The sequence below is a fragment of the Phoenix dactylifera genome, chromosome 16 (genome assembly GCF_051530095.1).
Source record: "Phoenix dactylifera cultivar Ajwa chromosome 16, Ajwa_hap1_PhDact_Kaust_v1.1, whole genome shotgun sequence".
Classification (NCBI taxonomy): Eukaryota; Viridiplantae; Streptophyta; class Magnoliopsida; order Arecales; family Arecaceae; genus Phoenix; species Phoenix dactylifera.
In genome coordinates, this window is record NC_143205.1 from 20,317,964 (window position 1) to 20,333,756 (window position 15,793).

Sequence of the window (15,793 nt, forward strand, 5' to 3'; positions counted from 1 at the left end):
GGATAGGTGCATGCTGACTGATGTTTATGCTTGAGAGAAGAGCATCATGCTCCCTAAGGAAGCTGCCATTTCATTGTATATTGAAATACGTATGGCCATGGTGCATTTTTCTCACAATGATAAATTATACAAGTAATACAGTTTGAGCATGCGCTGTTTGGAGATGATAGAAACATACGGATCATGATTAAAATTGCGCATGAGAAGCTCGCTCTTACCAAATGCCTCCCTTCAGACTAGAAATATATCCTCTGCCTCGATGCTGCTGGCTCTGCGTCCAACGACATTCCCCCACCGGCAGTGTTGATGACGTTCTTCCACTTACGGGCAGAAGTCACCTTGGAACTACTTCAGAAAAGGAAACGGGATTCGAGGTGAATGGAGCGGAGTACATGGGAGATGAATCCTTGAATGCCAAGTTGCTTGAGCTCGTCGCTTTTGAGCCTATACTCATCCTTGTAGAGCCTTCCATGTAACCTGGCGGTGTCAATTCCTTCTCATTGAGTCGTGTAGGCTTGGACAGCATCTCTACAACCTGGGACATGGATGGCCTCCGCCCGCTTGCTGCTTGGGTGCAGAAAAGGGCTACTTTGATGTATCTGACCACTTGATCTTCTGGATATTCTTTAAGCGATGAATCCACAAGTTCCTTGAGCCTCCCTTGCTCATAAAGGTGCCATGCCTGCCAATATGCAAATATAGATTTATGATAATTACCAAGAACAGTCCAGAGGAAAAACAACACACACACACACAAACACACACACGCTCAAAAACATTCTGCACACAAAGGACGTAAAAGCATAAGCTTAAATTCGCCTTACATATATTTTTTTAAAAGAATATGGTTATGCTTACTTGAAAACTAAAATAATTGGCAGTGTAAGCATAACCCTAAGGATGTATCATCCGCAAGAGCTCTGCCCACCCCCAAATATTTACAATCTCAGCCCACAATGCCACACACAGTATATAACCAAAAATGACTAATATAAAATGAATTGAGCTCAAAATTAAATATTGTCTGTGATTCTTCTATCCGAAAGATTTCTGAAACTGATATTGTTGCCTCAACAACTAATAGCATTCCAACTAAATTTCCTATTAATAACAGCTCGCAAAGAAAACTTCCTCATAGCTACCCGTAACCTTTTCTCTGCTCATCTTCTGTCCAAAATCATTTGAACTTAAATTTGGAACAAGGTCTGCTGAACCGGTCGGCGGACGAATCGATATTCGGTGCCATACTGACACACGATACGCTTGGGTGTGCCGGTACGTGCCGGTTTCGTACCGGCACGTTCAATTTTTTTTGAAGTTTTTCAAGTTAATTTAATGATAATCAATGTTTTTGAACTTTTTCAATGATTTTAAGTCTAATTTGATGTTTGTTGATGTTTCTATAATCTCGATTTAATCTAAATGATGCATCTTATTGTTTTAAAATGATACAAAATATAAAATGATTAGTGAGATGTTGCATGCTACAAAAAGCAACATGAAATATCCTTAAATCAAGTAGTGAGATAAAAAAATATAAAATAATATAATTAACTACATATATTTAAAGTACAACATATATACCAATATCTAAAATCTTAAGTGACAATGCCTCTCGTAGATATCCAGATCATTAGCATAGTCAGGAGATACATCAGCCCACTCCTCTAACTAAGTAGCGTAGTAGTCTTGTATGTTCATCTCATAAAGAATGCGCTCCGAGTTGTAAGTATTCTCGGATCTCTCGCTGAAGCTCTGACTCTAAAAAGTGTCACTTGGCCGATAAACTGGCCGTGAAAGAGCCCATTCGAATAGGCCGACAGTAAAATCCGACTTGTAAGATGCTATAAACTGCGTAGGATAGTAGCTATAGAAAGATGCCTCAGACGCATCGTATCCATATTCATATCCGTATAGGTCATAGGCTGCTTGTGGCTGCAAGTAATAGGACCCAATACACGACTTGAAATCTGATACGTCTATGGATCCTACCCCATGTGCGAGATCATCTGTGGCTACATCGTGTTCTCTTGAATGACCTCGAGGAGCCTGTCTCCTATATGCAATCGGCTCATTGTAGACTCCACCAGATCGTGCACTGTGGTCCCTATCCTGTGTAGCATGCGTAAACTGAGATTCACCGATGAATTAAAGACCACCCTGCGACTGTCTCATAAATGGTGGTCTCATGTCCTTCACTCTCTTTTTGGCCAGCAGATCCATAACTACCAGAACTACTGCTTCTAGTTTTTAAATCTAAGTGAATTGGCTCCTCAACAATATCCATTGGGGCTGCAGGTGCTTTTTATTTTTTAATTTTGGTATGCTGAGCAGCTATGTAGCTTATTCAATTAGATGTTAATGTGAATGAACCATAACTATGTAAACCTATTCCTAATAGATTGACCCCAAAATAGCATATCCAAATTATAAAAAACCCTATAGAAGCTATAAGTGCCGAATTCGTACCTTGTAAAGTCTTTATTGGATAACAGGTAGTTTGGAATTTCGGGATTGGTTTCATAGAGCACTAACGATCATGACGACGAAGCCCTTCTTACCCTTTGTGTCACTGACTGCCTGCTTAGCCTTCGTGCCTCCCTGCCTGCTTACTCTTCGTGCCCCTCTTTGTGTGGCTATATTGAGAGGATGTATGTCGCCCTCCTGACCGAGTCGATCGGATGGCATAGTGGCCTCGTCTAGACATCTCTTGATCATGTCTCTGAGAAGATGTTTTCAACAAGAAATCATGTAGTGACCGGCTCTCCTGTGGTTGTAGCTGATCAGCTGGAAGGATGCGTGGAATATTGCCAAATTTTGGTCTGGGCCACTATGCGTATGATCGCATCAAAACTTGAATAAATGGACACCAAATTTTGCTCGAGAGTAGCTTGCATATCTCTAAATACGCTTATGATTTTACAGTTTTTTAATATATTTTTTAGTTTTTAATCCAAAAATATATTTTTAATTTTTTAAAATTATATATAATCCAAAAATTAATTTTTTTTATGTCATCATGTAGATCATTTATAGATCTCCAACATATAATAAATTCAAGCCTAAATCAAAAATTTTGGCATGATCTTTCCTTATTTTGCAAATTTCGAGCTATTTTTCAAAGCCTTCGCATAAAAAAATATAAGGAATGAGATAGGAGAGAGAAAGTACACCTTATTTGGGCTTAGATCTTCCTTCAATCGCACTGAATTAATGGAATTTTGCAAATTGGGGGGAAGGAGGAGCCGTTTAGGTGTTTTAAGCCTAAACGAAGAAGAGAAGGCCTTCCCAACACTTCCTTTTAACAAATCATAGAGGGAGGAGGCCCAGCTTGCACCGAGGTTGAACGGAACCTACCAGTTTTGTCCGGTTCGAGCCTTTTCCAGTTGATTCGGAGTCGAAACCGAATTCAATAGGCGAACCGACCCGTTTTTCCATCGGATCGGCTCGGTATGGGCCGAACCGGGCGGTTCGGTCTGGTTCGGCCTACCTTGATTTGGAATAAAGTTTTTTCCATCCCATGCCACATATAGGTGATTTGTTTCTCCTCCAAATGTAGGTTATTTAACATTTTCAAAAAGTAAATCTAATATATGTTTTTCTCAACAAGCTATTTTCATTTATTAAGAACATTCCATACACCTTCAACAATTTTCCTTCCAAAATTTTTCTTGTAATAATATTTACTTTAGAGTTCACCTCTTTCTTCTTTAAAATTTCACCATATTTTCTTTGTTGACCATTACATTTAAGCAAAACTAGGAACATGTGTGTGTGTCCAGGCAAATTCAACTGTTGATGCTTAGGACCATGATAGTATTATATGCCAACAGAACAGTAAAATTTTTGAATGCTGTACTTCAAGAACTGCATCATATGACAACTAATTAAGTGGGAAAAAGTATGGAGGCAAAGAAGACAAGAAAGCTAGAAATACTTGCTGAAGTTCTATTTCTGACCAAAGATGAGCTTCTCTCTTTAAGCACAAGTGATATTAATAATGGTCACTTCCTTGCTAGCCATTGACATGATGGCTGGCCAATACGATCAGATTCCAAAAGTAACTCCTAACTCACAAAATTTGGATCTGAAATTGTGAATGGAACCCCACATATTAGTTGGACCATAGCTCAAATTATCCATGGGGCTATGCTTAAAAGTTACAAGTTCGTATCAAGTGAATCTTTGTTATGGAGGACATGTTTCCCTTGACAGGTTATATCAGGCTACAGGATTGCCTTGAAATGTCAGAGTCATCATCAAGGCAGAGTCATCATAACATAGAAAAATATCATACAAATGTTAAAAAAAAAGGTTGAGACTTGAGAAGCTTATGTTAAAGTACATCATACAAATAACATTTTGAGGAAATCATGATAATGAATGCAAAATCTTACCCATTCCAGGATATACTTCCCCATGTCTGACCAGATAGTCTTTGAACTACTACTGCCACTAATTATTTCAAGTACAAGGACCCCGAAGCTATACACATCAGCCTTCTTTGTTAATTGACCATGCATTGCATACTCAGGTGCCAAATAACCACTGCATGCAGTAAGACCATTCTAAGTACCAGAAAAGAATCCTAATATGTTAAGAAGGCGGAACATATAATTGGAATATCACAAACCTATTTTTTAATTTATAATATCATGGACTTGTCGAATGTTATTAATCTTAGAGGTAGCAGTAAAGCAAGGGTGCTTGTTAACATGGAAAATCACACAAGTTTATTCGAATGCAGTAATGACAAGTGGCACACAGTCAAAACTCAAAAGGCTGACTAATTCGTCACAATCACCTGTAAAGATATCAACCCAGCTTACTTATCTAAAAGCTTTTATAGAAGGTTAAATCATTTCCTAGTTTGCATTTTGTATTCATTACAATATGTATTTCTGAAGTTCATATTGTTAGAAAGAATAAATATTCAGAAAAATATCGATGCATAGTTTCAGTAAGAAGGAAATCATCAAACAATCATGTATATCCAAATTTCTATAGAAGTTCTAAAACCAATAACGCATGTTTGGCTTAAACTTTAAATGAGAAGAAATTTTCCTTCACGTGAATTGCTTAGAGAATTTGAGATAGAGGGGGCCAAGGAAAACGGCTAGATGTTTAGTGTGAAATTGGAGTTTTATGATAAATTATCTCATTGTAAAATTTGTTGATGCCAATTCGATTACTAAGTAGTCCAAGATAATGAAGCATGATTCTACTTTTTCTTACTTTATGAATTATGTTCTTATAAATGATCTTGAACTTGAAATATCCACTAGAATCACTAATGTCAATATCTACTCTGCGTTTTATTCATGTCAACATAATGGCAAGCCATCCTATGCTCAGTATTCATATCCTTTATTTTAGACCATTGTTTTCTTAGAGCCATCCTCCAAATACAGTTACAATGTTTAAATGGCCGAAAATTGTTAAAAGATAATCTTCAGACCTATAACACCAACAATAAAATGCATTCTTTTCCAGACAGGCAACCTACAATTCCAAATTAGTAAGTTTAAAAATTGACCGACTACTTGCTGATTGCATTTTTCCAAACATTTGTTTTATCTACCTAAGTAGTTCCAAACATGCATAAAAACAAGAAGCTTACCTATTAATTTTCATGATCCTATATATGAGTTCCATGGTCAATGCAATGATGCAAAAAGAATTATCATTATCTGATAAATTTTATATATGATAATAAACTAGGTTCATGCTCATAGGAAATGATTCATTCAAATCCTCATCTTTAATATCAAGCATTAGAAAACTTATTCAACTACCGATTTATTGTTCTCCACATACGTTGTTCCAGCAACACGTGTGCTGATGTGAGTAACATTATCAGGAAAAAGCTTGGCCAACCCAAAGTCTCCAATTTTTGGGACAAAATCTCGGTCAAGGAGAATATTGCTAGCTTTAATGTCCCGATGCACGATATGTGGTTCAAGTTCTTCGTGAAGATATGCAAGCCCCCTGGCAGTGCCAAGACAAATTGCAGATCTCGTGCTCCAATTCAGCTTTGCCGTGTCACTATTAGGACCTAAAAGTTACAAGTGTTGTCAGTACAACATGATTCTGGAAATCCTCAGTTAGATCATCAGAGTACTAAGAATCCACTACCATTCACTGATAAATGTTACGTATCTTACCTAGTAATGCATGGTCTAGACTATTATTTTCAACATATTCGTAGACCAAGATGCGGTTAATGCCTTCAACACAGCAACCAATTAGCTCAACAAGGTTTGGATGCCTAACATTTGTAATGGTATCAATCTCGGTTAAAAATTCCTTAACCCCTTGCCTTGATTCTGCAGAAAGTAGCTTTATTGCAACTGCTTCTCCATTTCTAAGGATCCCCTGGCATATATAATTCACAAAAGAGATAATAAACAAGGAGTTCTGCATATAATTTTGAAAAAGATACATTAATTAAATTATCGTGTTTGTAGAATAACAACAGCCATTCACATTGGATGCCCCAAAGAACTTTTATCATACTTAACTTTCTTTTTTATTCGACATGCCTGCCCTTGTGCAATAATTTCATTCCAGTCAGGAAATAGAAAGAGTAGATACAGAAAATCACATGAATGAAAGTAAAAAAAAAAAATTGGGGCAGGTCCTTGACTTTGTATTTACTTTGTGAAAGCATAACTATGGACAAGAATTAGATAGTGCTAATTTCTTTAGTCCCTCAAAAAGCAATATGATCATTGCAACACAAAATTTAGAAGATGGAGCAAAGAGGGTGACATGCCCATAAGCTACATCATCTCTCTCTCTCTCTCTCTCTCTCTCTCTCACAATTTTTAGTTTATTCCTAGGAGATTTTAAGCCACAAATTCTAAACGTTTTTTCTTCATTTGTTATAGATAAGGAGTCAGCATGTTGAAAATCATGAAAATAGGTTGGACATTACAGCCTGTGGCATGGAAGCTCTGACAAAAACCATGAAAAAAATAGAAACATCCTTTTTAGGGGGGGAGGGGGGGTTGCACTAACAATCACGACAGGTAGATTATTATAAAGAGGTAGATGTATTGGTAAAATAAGAAGTCTAAACATCCGAAAAAGTTTTAAAGATTGTATCAATGGATACAAGAATCATCGAGACATAAAGGTAACAAAATCATGTGTCAAAAAAGCCTGAAAAGACATAATATTATTGAAAAGGATCCAACAAAAGGAATGCAAAGAAATCTAGGGCTCGTTTGGTTCACGGGAAGCATTTTTCCTCCTAGGAATATGATTCTTGGGAAGCAGATTCTTAGGAAGAGGATGCCTAGGAAAGTACTTTTGGCTTGTTTGGATGACCATAGAAAAGTGACAGTTCCAAAGTACTTATGTTTGGTTGACCATCCACTTTCCTGAGAAAGTTATGTATAATTCCTATAATACCCTTAATAAAAATTAGGTCTTTAATGCCTCTTTAATGCTTCTTTAATGCTGAAGGGTCTTTTTGGAAAAAAAATAAAAATGGAGTGATTCCCGCCTCATGGGAAAGTAACTTTTTCATATTTCTCATGGGAAAGACTTTCCCATGAAATGTGGGAATCATATTCCTATGGGAATACAACTTTTCCGTCTCTCTTCTTTGAAAACTCCAACCAAATAAGAGGCATCTCATTACTTTTCCGTTGACCACACTTTCCCCCCTTCTTTTCCGCGAACCAAACGAGCCCCTAGAGGAAAGTTTTCGGAAAGAATTGGGAAAATATTACCTTTATGGAGGGTGTGACTTTTGATAGCACTGATGACAACATAGAATCCATAGAGTGCATATGCATGCTTTAAAAGACGATGTTTTAACCCCGGAAGAAGTTTTCTTGTTGTAGTCGATGTTTTAAAAGATTGTAGGTGGTAGACGATCAACCAAGGGGCTGCCTCATGCTTCTAGGGCCAGACAGGTTCCAGGTGGAACCCAGAGGCAAAAGTGACAAGAAAATAACAAAATCTAAAGGCTAAGAAACATACGGAGAAATCCAAAAAATAAAACATAATATATCAAATAAGATGTAGCAAGTCAATGGGAAGCATCAACAAGGCAATATTCAATTTTTATTCATAATTTCATCTTATACTGGAAATATGATGCAAAACACTATAGCAAGTGCCTAAGCAGTTGCCGTTTAAGGCAGTGTCTGTAACATAATTTTTTTTGTATATATTAAGAGAGAAGAGATTTCGTATTTAAATGCACCAACAAGTGGGTTCAAGAAGTCATTAGCCCTTAACTGATTGTGAAGGGTTTTAAAATATGTTAGGTCAGCATGGTGTGGTTTTGAGTATTGCTACATGGGTAAATGAATTGTAACAATTCAATTAAGATCTTGTTTGGATAAGTCTATGCAATCCGACAAGATCACAAGATCACAGGCTGAACCGTGCCTATATTCATAGAATTCCCAAGAATAGGTCTAAGTGGGCCGGCCCAAATCCCATAGGGAGAAAAAAAAGACCTCCCGCAGGAATGGGCTAGGAAAGGTCCAGTTAACATGGGCTAGGCGAGGCTTTATATTATGTAATATTAGAAATCCTGTTTTCCCATCTTGAGGATCCACCGGGATTATCCAAACAGGCTCTAAATGGGTGCTCTAAAATTTGTCATATCTGATTTCCCTTTGTTAATGACAGATCACATCTACGAAGTGATCCTACAAGGAGGCAAGTACCAAATTTTGTTTCCTTTCTTCTATTTTTATAATGAAATGAACCATGTTGGCCTAGTTAGGCTACTAACATCAATTAACTATAGAAAGCTCAGAAAGTGCTAACTCCTCTGAAAAAGAATGGCCATCTAGTGACATGGTAACCACAAGCAAGAGCTATAAAAAAGTTATTCTGTACCTTGTAAACTGTTCCAAAACCACCCCGACCAATCTTATTGCTTGGGTGAAAGTTATCTGTTGCTGATTTCAGCTCAATATAGGAGAAACACCTTACTTTCTTATCAAACGATAACCCTGGAAAGAGGAAAGGAAAAAGATCAGAAAAATATTATATGCTGGCCATGATAGTGTATCAGCAAGACTTTCCTGTCAGCATTTCACACAAAACAAAGTTGCCAGAAGTGTTTTATTAACCTGAAGTTGATCGATAACAAAATTCATGCAAATAAACATTACAACAAAGAAGATACGATAACTCTTCAAGTATGTATTTCATTCATTTTATGATATGTCATCGCATTATGTTCCGCTGATTTTCGCAAATAATTGTCTCTCTTATGCCCTATGAAAACAAGTTCTCACCCAAGATCAAGACTTCTAATTGGAAATTGTGAAAGCGATTATTCTGCTTCCATTGCCCTATATGTGGTTGGAGTAATGAATAGATTACCTGTATCTCTTTGATTGTTAACGAGAACGAATATATAGAACTGGACAGGTAAAGAATGCAAGATCATGACCTCTGTGGTGGAAATTTGCAGCATATTTCAGATGTTTCATAAGAAGTCATGAGTAAAATGGATGCAGCACACACTGCTTGTGCAGATACATGGAAAGCTATTCAAGAAAGAGTTCATTTTAAAACCAGAGTATGATTTTTCCTAACATAGGAGCATTCTCATACTGGAGATACATGTAGTTGCTGAATTCATTACTTTAATTAGATATACTAGTTTTGCAAGCATATGGTTCTTAGGTGAAATCATATCAACCAGCTGAGATAGGAACCATATCGCATGGTGCAGATGGTGCTATAATTTGGCATTATAGTAAAGTTTGAAGGGTTAAAAGATGTGGAAGAGACAATTTTTTGGCTATTCCTTCAGAGCTTTACCATTCAATAATTTCATATTTCAGTTGTTGACCATTTTTCAAACTTGGCCAGGATGCATGAGTTGACATATGATAGGAATCAGACTTCCCAATAGAGGTTCATTGCAAAAAAAAAAAATCATATCCTGTCTTAGCTTATATTTGGCAGAATTAGGATTTTTGGTCATGCAACTGGCTTTTGCTCTTCTCCCTTAGCTTTAAAGTCTCCAACTTGTTATCTAGAAGTTCACTTCTAGTGCTCGGACCAGAATTTGACTCTATTAACATATATTAGTGCCATCCAGTGACACAATATAAATCATGTCTTCTTATTATGGAAGGTGAAGGGGTAACATTGGGTTGCAAACCTATTGTCAAATGAAAAGGCAAGATCACCATGAAATGAAGCTGGTCACTTCTTCTGTAATAAAACACCAAGGTAAACTCATTCTTATGAGTAATCTACACCACAAATCATGTGAACATTCACAGCCAAGGCATCAATCAAGATGGATGTTTGTCAGATGTGAAGCTTGCTTCCGGCCAATATGATGATGTTGTATATGGTCATTACTTATTAGTCCCAATGAGCTTCTCTATGTCCAAGTGAGTATTTGGCCAATAGGTAGAAAAGATACACAAAAAAATACATACTTTCACCACTATAATACTGAAAGCGCTTGAAGTCCTTCCATACTTGTTGCTGTGTATATTTTGTTAATCCTCATTTCTCAATACATAATATGAACCATGACAAAACAAGTTACATGGGCATGAGTTAATTTTTCATCCACCAGAAATATGATAAACTAAAACAATTCAATTTTTTCATTGACTCAACTTACAAGTGATATGTCTGACATCAATTTGTCATTCTCCCAAAGATGCCTAAGGACGTGGTGGGATGATCATAAGTACTCCCACAAACATTTGCCAAGTTGAAAATTTGCAGTCAAAAAAGTCTCTTTAGGTTTTTCTCTCTCCACTAAGAATATATATCTATTGATTCATAGTTTCACCTTAAAAAAGGTGAAAACAATACTAATATCATCAGTATTAGTCGACATGGGATTAACCAATCAATGGTTTCACCTGATAGTCCAATTTAGTACCACTGAGCAGCAATATACTTCATATGGGGAACCTGACTATTCCGGTGGAACCAGACATGCAAGAAATAATGCTGATAATAATCATAAAGTATGAGAATGACTATCAAACACAAAAGTAGATAACTGATAATGTAATATAACTGCAAAAACTGTAGAGTGAAGAAGGAAGAAAAAGTTTATGGAAAACAAATAATCCTTGAAAGGATGTTATCATGATAGATCATATATATCACAAGCATTAACGATCAGATCATATATCCGACCCAAAAGATTCAGGAAAACATTAATTTTAAAAGTTCAAATATTTTAAAATGATTTGCAAACCATGGATTATAATGACATACCATACTGCATGTTCATGAAATCATTAAAGCATAAAAATCCAATGCTAAGAAATAAACTTCTTGGAATATTATTACATTAAACTACTTTTAACCCAGTCATGGTCATTAATTACTATCATGAAAAGGAGGGGGAGAGGGCACATTTCCCATTTAATTGGTGGAAGCTTTATGAAGTAGTTCACATACTGCCACTGTAAAATTCCCTCAAATTCTGTTACTGATAACAAGCGAAGAAACTAAACATGAAATGTCTGTAAATCTGTAAATTCCTTACCGCCCATATCTAGTTGAGATTGGGGAGGATGCTTTTTCTTGGACAGTAAAGGTCCAAAGCAGCCACAGCTCATATTCACCTGCATTATACACCACAATCTTCTGATGTTTCACATATGCTACCTTTAAGTTATAATAAACTGCAATCCGCAGAAATATAAGTTCATCAAAACTAAGTTGAAAACTTACTCAAAAAACAATTATGCTAAAATTGGCACAGTCCAAAGTCTAAAAGATAAAGTTCAACCATATAGCATCATGTCTTATTGAAATAAACAGTCATATCCACTAGTCATTTTCAAGTGTGCCAAGCCTTGTTGAATGTTCAAGTACTACCCTCTTGGGAGATGATCGAGAATGATAACAACTAGCATCGGAGGACTTTCATTTTAATGCTTCACAATATAACAAGAGAGATTGTAAAAATAACTTTAATAAAATATTACATTTTTAATAGACTTTTAATAAGAAAAGAATGAAAGATTACTAAAAGATCATCGGATTTTTTTAAAAAGGGCTTCTCAAAACTTCACAAATATGTCAAATAGTTTTTTTTTAATTCCCTTGTTTCTTCTACCCCTTCAATCATGTCTCTTTTGCTTTCTGTTCTGAAAAACTTTTAAAAAAATCAATGACTATAAAAGGTATCTCTATTGCCAAAAGTTTATGGAAAAAACAGAAACATCTCTACTTTTTTATGATAAAATCAACATCTCTAATTAGAGACAACCTACCACAAGTCTACAAGGCCCTTCTGCTCCTTAGAACATATATCCTTCACCTAGACTCTCTTCTGTGAATGGACTGGCATTCAATGGAGGTTACAAGCGAGTAAAATTGAAGGAAGAAATCCTATGGAAGCCATGTAGAGAGAAAATGGTTTAGTTTGTATATTGAGGTGGACTAGAATCTGGTCAACCGAATTTCAGATGAGATCCGATTAGTCCTGACTAGATGATGGGGACCTGATACTGATCCAAGCTTTTGGATGTGATCTACTATCTTTAAAATACTTATGCATGAAAAATCATGTGATTTTGAGATCATTAGCCTATGCACTGAGTGGTCAAAATATATGTATCATTTCAAGCTATTTAAATTGTCCATTTCAGGATCTCCAAATCATATGATTTTTAATATGTAAGTAATTTAAAGGTACTGGATCACATTCAACTGTTCATATCATCAATAACAGGCCCTTAACATTGGGTCAAGATTGACCGGACAACCTGAAATCTGGTTGACCGGATTCTAGTCTACCTCTCTTTCTCTATCGATCTACACACACACATATAACATAATATACGGAAACCTGTTAAGTCAGTTCTTTTTTAACCTTTATAACATACTTTTGTACGCAAAAAGTTATATATCCCATCTACCTAGTTAAATATGATCCTTAAGTTCCATGGCCTTCCCTTTTATTAACAACGAGGGTAATCTAAGTTTTGTTAATGCGATATAGACATTATGAAGACTCCCAATACCCCTTTAAGCATAAATTAAAATTTTAACAAACAACACAAAAACCCATCCAAAGTTCCAAACTCAATTCCTTCTCACTTCTTGTATCGAGTATCACCTATTTCGCTTGTCTTCATCAAAACCCACTTTCAAGTTCCTCTCTCCACAGTCTATTTGCTTTTTTTGATTTCTAGCTTAAGTTGACACTTTCTTTATTTTGCAAAAATCAATTACTAAAGTCTATATTTTTATTGCAAACATTCTCCTTCTCATGACTTTTCATTAATTTAACCTCTATTCACTTAACAAACTTGGACATTCTTTATTATGCTATTTTATGAAGCACTTAGTATCAAAACCCTTTATTGACTATTCGGAACTACCGAAGTCCAGATATATTTCTTCTAGTCAATTTTTACCTTTCGAACAATATTGGTACTCCACTTAATTTCTTTTCTCTCTATTCTCCTCAATGAGCACCCTATCATCCTTATTTCCATTGTTTAGAAGATTATTGCAACTTTGGTGCATCTTCCTAAAAGCCCCTCTTTTTCCAACACCTTCAGTTTTTGTTTGATGTATTTCAGTTTTCCAACAACAAACCTCTTTTGCTACTCTTTAGTTCTAGTTTCGAGTTCCAAATACCCTTTAAGTGACACCTCACTCGACTGCATGTTCCCCAGAAACAGATGTCAATGCCACCTCGTACAAAATTCTATACTTCAAGAATGATGTGAAAGATAAAAGTATACACTTTTATTCAAATAAGAAATGACCATCACCACCCTCAAAGTTGCAAACATATTCTTTTCAATCCCTTAGAACCTCTACTGCACACCACTCCATAATTTGCTCCGCCAACGTAAACTATATGTGTTTTGACTTCTAAGAATCTCTCTTACGCTGTACACATGCAACCTACAAACCCTCCCCAAGCTCCATTTTGCAGCCTCTGGGACAATGTACCAGAAACTTCTTTTTTCTTGGACCTATCATACCATTCTCACTTTCTTCCTATCCAGAACATCCTAATAAGCACCAAATCTGGTTCTAAGAATGAAAGACGTTTCAATACTTCGCATAAAGTTGACTAACCTAATATAATTAGCTTCATTCTCTCTCTACCTGCGTATTATACGAGGTAAAAAAGAAACACTAAAGATGAGATAAATTTTACAGCACAAAAAGCATGCTTGATTAATTTCCTCTCTCTTCTTTTTTTTTTTCTCAGCGTCCAAGAATCAGCACGGTGCATGAACCATCTGTTGATCACTCCACTAAATAGATACGATCCATACCACATAACATCTAAAGCAAAGAACAGAACAAAACAAGAAACCTAAACTAGCATATAAGACGGATAATAACATGACAAAATCAACAGAAATCGCAGCCAAGATTCAAGAAAACCATCTATACCTCTTCTGATTCCAAAAGTTCCACCAAGAAATTAAGAATTAGGGCAACTCAAGAAGCGGAATATCCAAATAAATAGATCAAAGACCAAACCTATCAGATCGTCTCAGCTTCAGGAACCGATCAAAACCGAACGCAGCCAAATAAGATTCCCTCCAAACCTCGCCCCAATTCTTTAATCCGCAGCCACAAATCCAATACCCACTTCCCCTTGAAAAAAAAAAAAAAGAAAACACGGAAAGAACCAGTCTCCTCTCCGGTCTGCACTTCTTTCTTTCTCTCCGTCGTCTCGGCTTAAGTGAAAAGTAAATCCCGCCCTCGCGAGTCATCGCACGCTTCCGCCGCTTGCCGCGTTCCCATCGGCCCCAGGAGACCGAGAGAAGCCAGCTTGTCATGGGACGGAAACGGTGCGGCCCGAAAGTCCCCATGTGCCGTCCGATCTACGGACCTCCGAGCCAATCACCGTCTAATCCGTGTCCCCCGGACCCGTCGATAACGACGCCCCGTCCGACTTTTCTCGGCTCATAACTGCCCTCCGGGCCTGACGGCGTCGAAATATTTAGGGCTCGTTTGGTTCGCGGGAAGCATTTTTCTTCCTAGGAATATGATTCCTGGGAAACAAATTCCTAGAAAAAGGATGCCTAGGAAAGTACTTTTGGCATGTTTGGTTGACCATGGAAAAGTGACAAATTTCCAAGGTGCTTATGTTTGGTTGGCCATCTACTTTCCTAGGAAAGTTATATATAATTCCTATTATGCCCTTAATAAAAATTAAGTTTTTAATGCCTCTTTAATGCTTCTTTAATGCTGAAGGGACTTTTTGGGAAAAAGTAAAAATAGAGTGATTCCCGCCTCATGGGAAAGTAACTTTCCCATGTTTCTCATGGGAAAGACTTTTCCATGAAATGTGGGATCACATTCCCATGGGAATACTACTTTCCCTTTTCTCTCCTTTGAAAACTCCAACCAAACAAGAGGCATCTCATTACTTTCCCGTTGACCACACTTTTCCCCCTTCTTTTCCCGCGAACCAAACGAGCCCTTAGCTGGCGGGAGTTGGGCGTCATTTCTTTTGCCTAACCTTGGAAAAAATGTCGGTCAGTTTCATACGTTGCTCCCGTTTCTGGGTAACAAATGCGACCACTTTTTGCTCTGACATATTTAGGCAACATTGAAAGACAGGACTTTGCCATTAGGGTAGTAGTCAAACCACCAACTTTGAGGTTTGTACGATATAAAAGAATTTCATCTATGAGTTAAGACATAGATACATCTTGAGCACCGATTCGGCATCAAAGATTTAAAGATAAAAAGACAAATATTCTAAGAAGCCAACGGAGTTATAAATTAGATGGCTGCTTATGTGGCCGGTTATTTTGGTAGTATCTTGTGGGCTGAAGATGGA

At 36.8% G+C, this 15,793-nt stretch overlaps 1 protein-coding gene across 2 annotated transcripts; it reads right to left on the bottom strand.

The window, feature by feature from the left end:
- Positions 1-30: 30 nt before the first annotated feature.
- Positions 31-14,818, bottom strand: LOC103716187 (putative serine/threonine-protein kinase). 2 transcript variants are annotated; one of them, XM_088712144.2, is made up of 7 exons: positions 14,392-14,818; positions 11,510-11,588; positions 8,866-8,981; positions 6,165-6,375; positions 5,818-6,055; positions 4,398-4,548; positions 31-682 (listed from the first exon to the last, which is right to left on the bottom strand). In XM_088712144.2, the coding sequence occupies exons 2-7, from the start codon at positions 11,580-11,582 to the stop codon at positions 335-337; spliced, it is 1,137 nt and encodes a 378-aa protein (XP_088568270.2). In that variant the 5' UTR covers positions 11,583-11,588; positions 14,392-14,818; the 3' UTR covers positions 31-334. The 2 variants fall into 2 exon arrangements, with proteins under 2 accessions (XP_088568270.2, XP_008802319.4); XM_008804097.6 differs by having other exon boundaries at positions 14,482-14,799.
- Positions 14,819-15,793: the final 975 nt, after the last annotated feature.

Coding starts and splice junctions, on each gene's coding strand:
- LOC103716187 (XM_088712144.2), bottom strand. CDS start 11,582: ATGAGCTGTGGCTGCTTTGGACCTTTACTGTCCAAGAAAAAGCATCCT. Junction 8,982..11,509: donor ATCTCAACTAGATATGGGCG/GTAAGGAATTTA, acceptor TCCTCTTTCCAG/GGTTATCGTTTGATAAGAAA. Junction 6,056..6,164: donor TCTAGACCATGCATTACTAG/GTAAGATACGTA, acceptor TGTAACTTTTAG/GTCCTAATAGTGACACGGCA.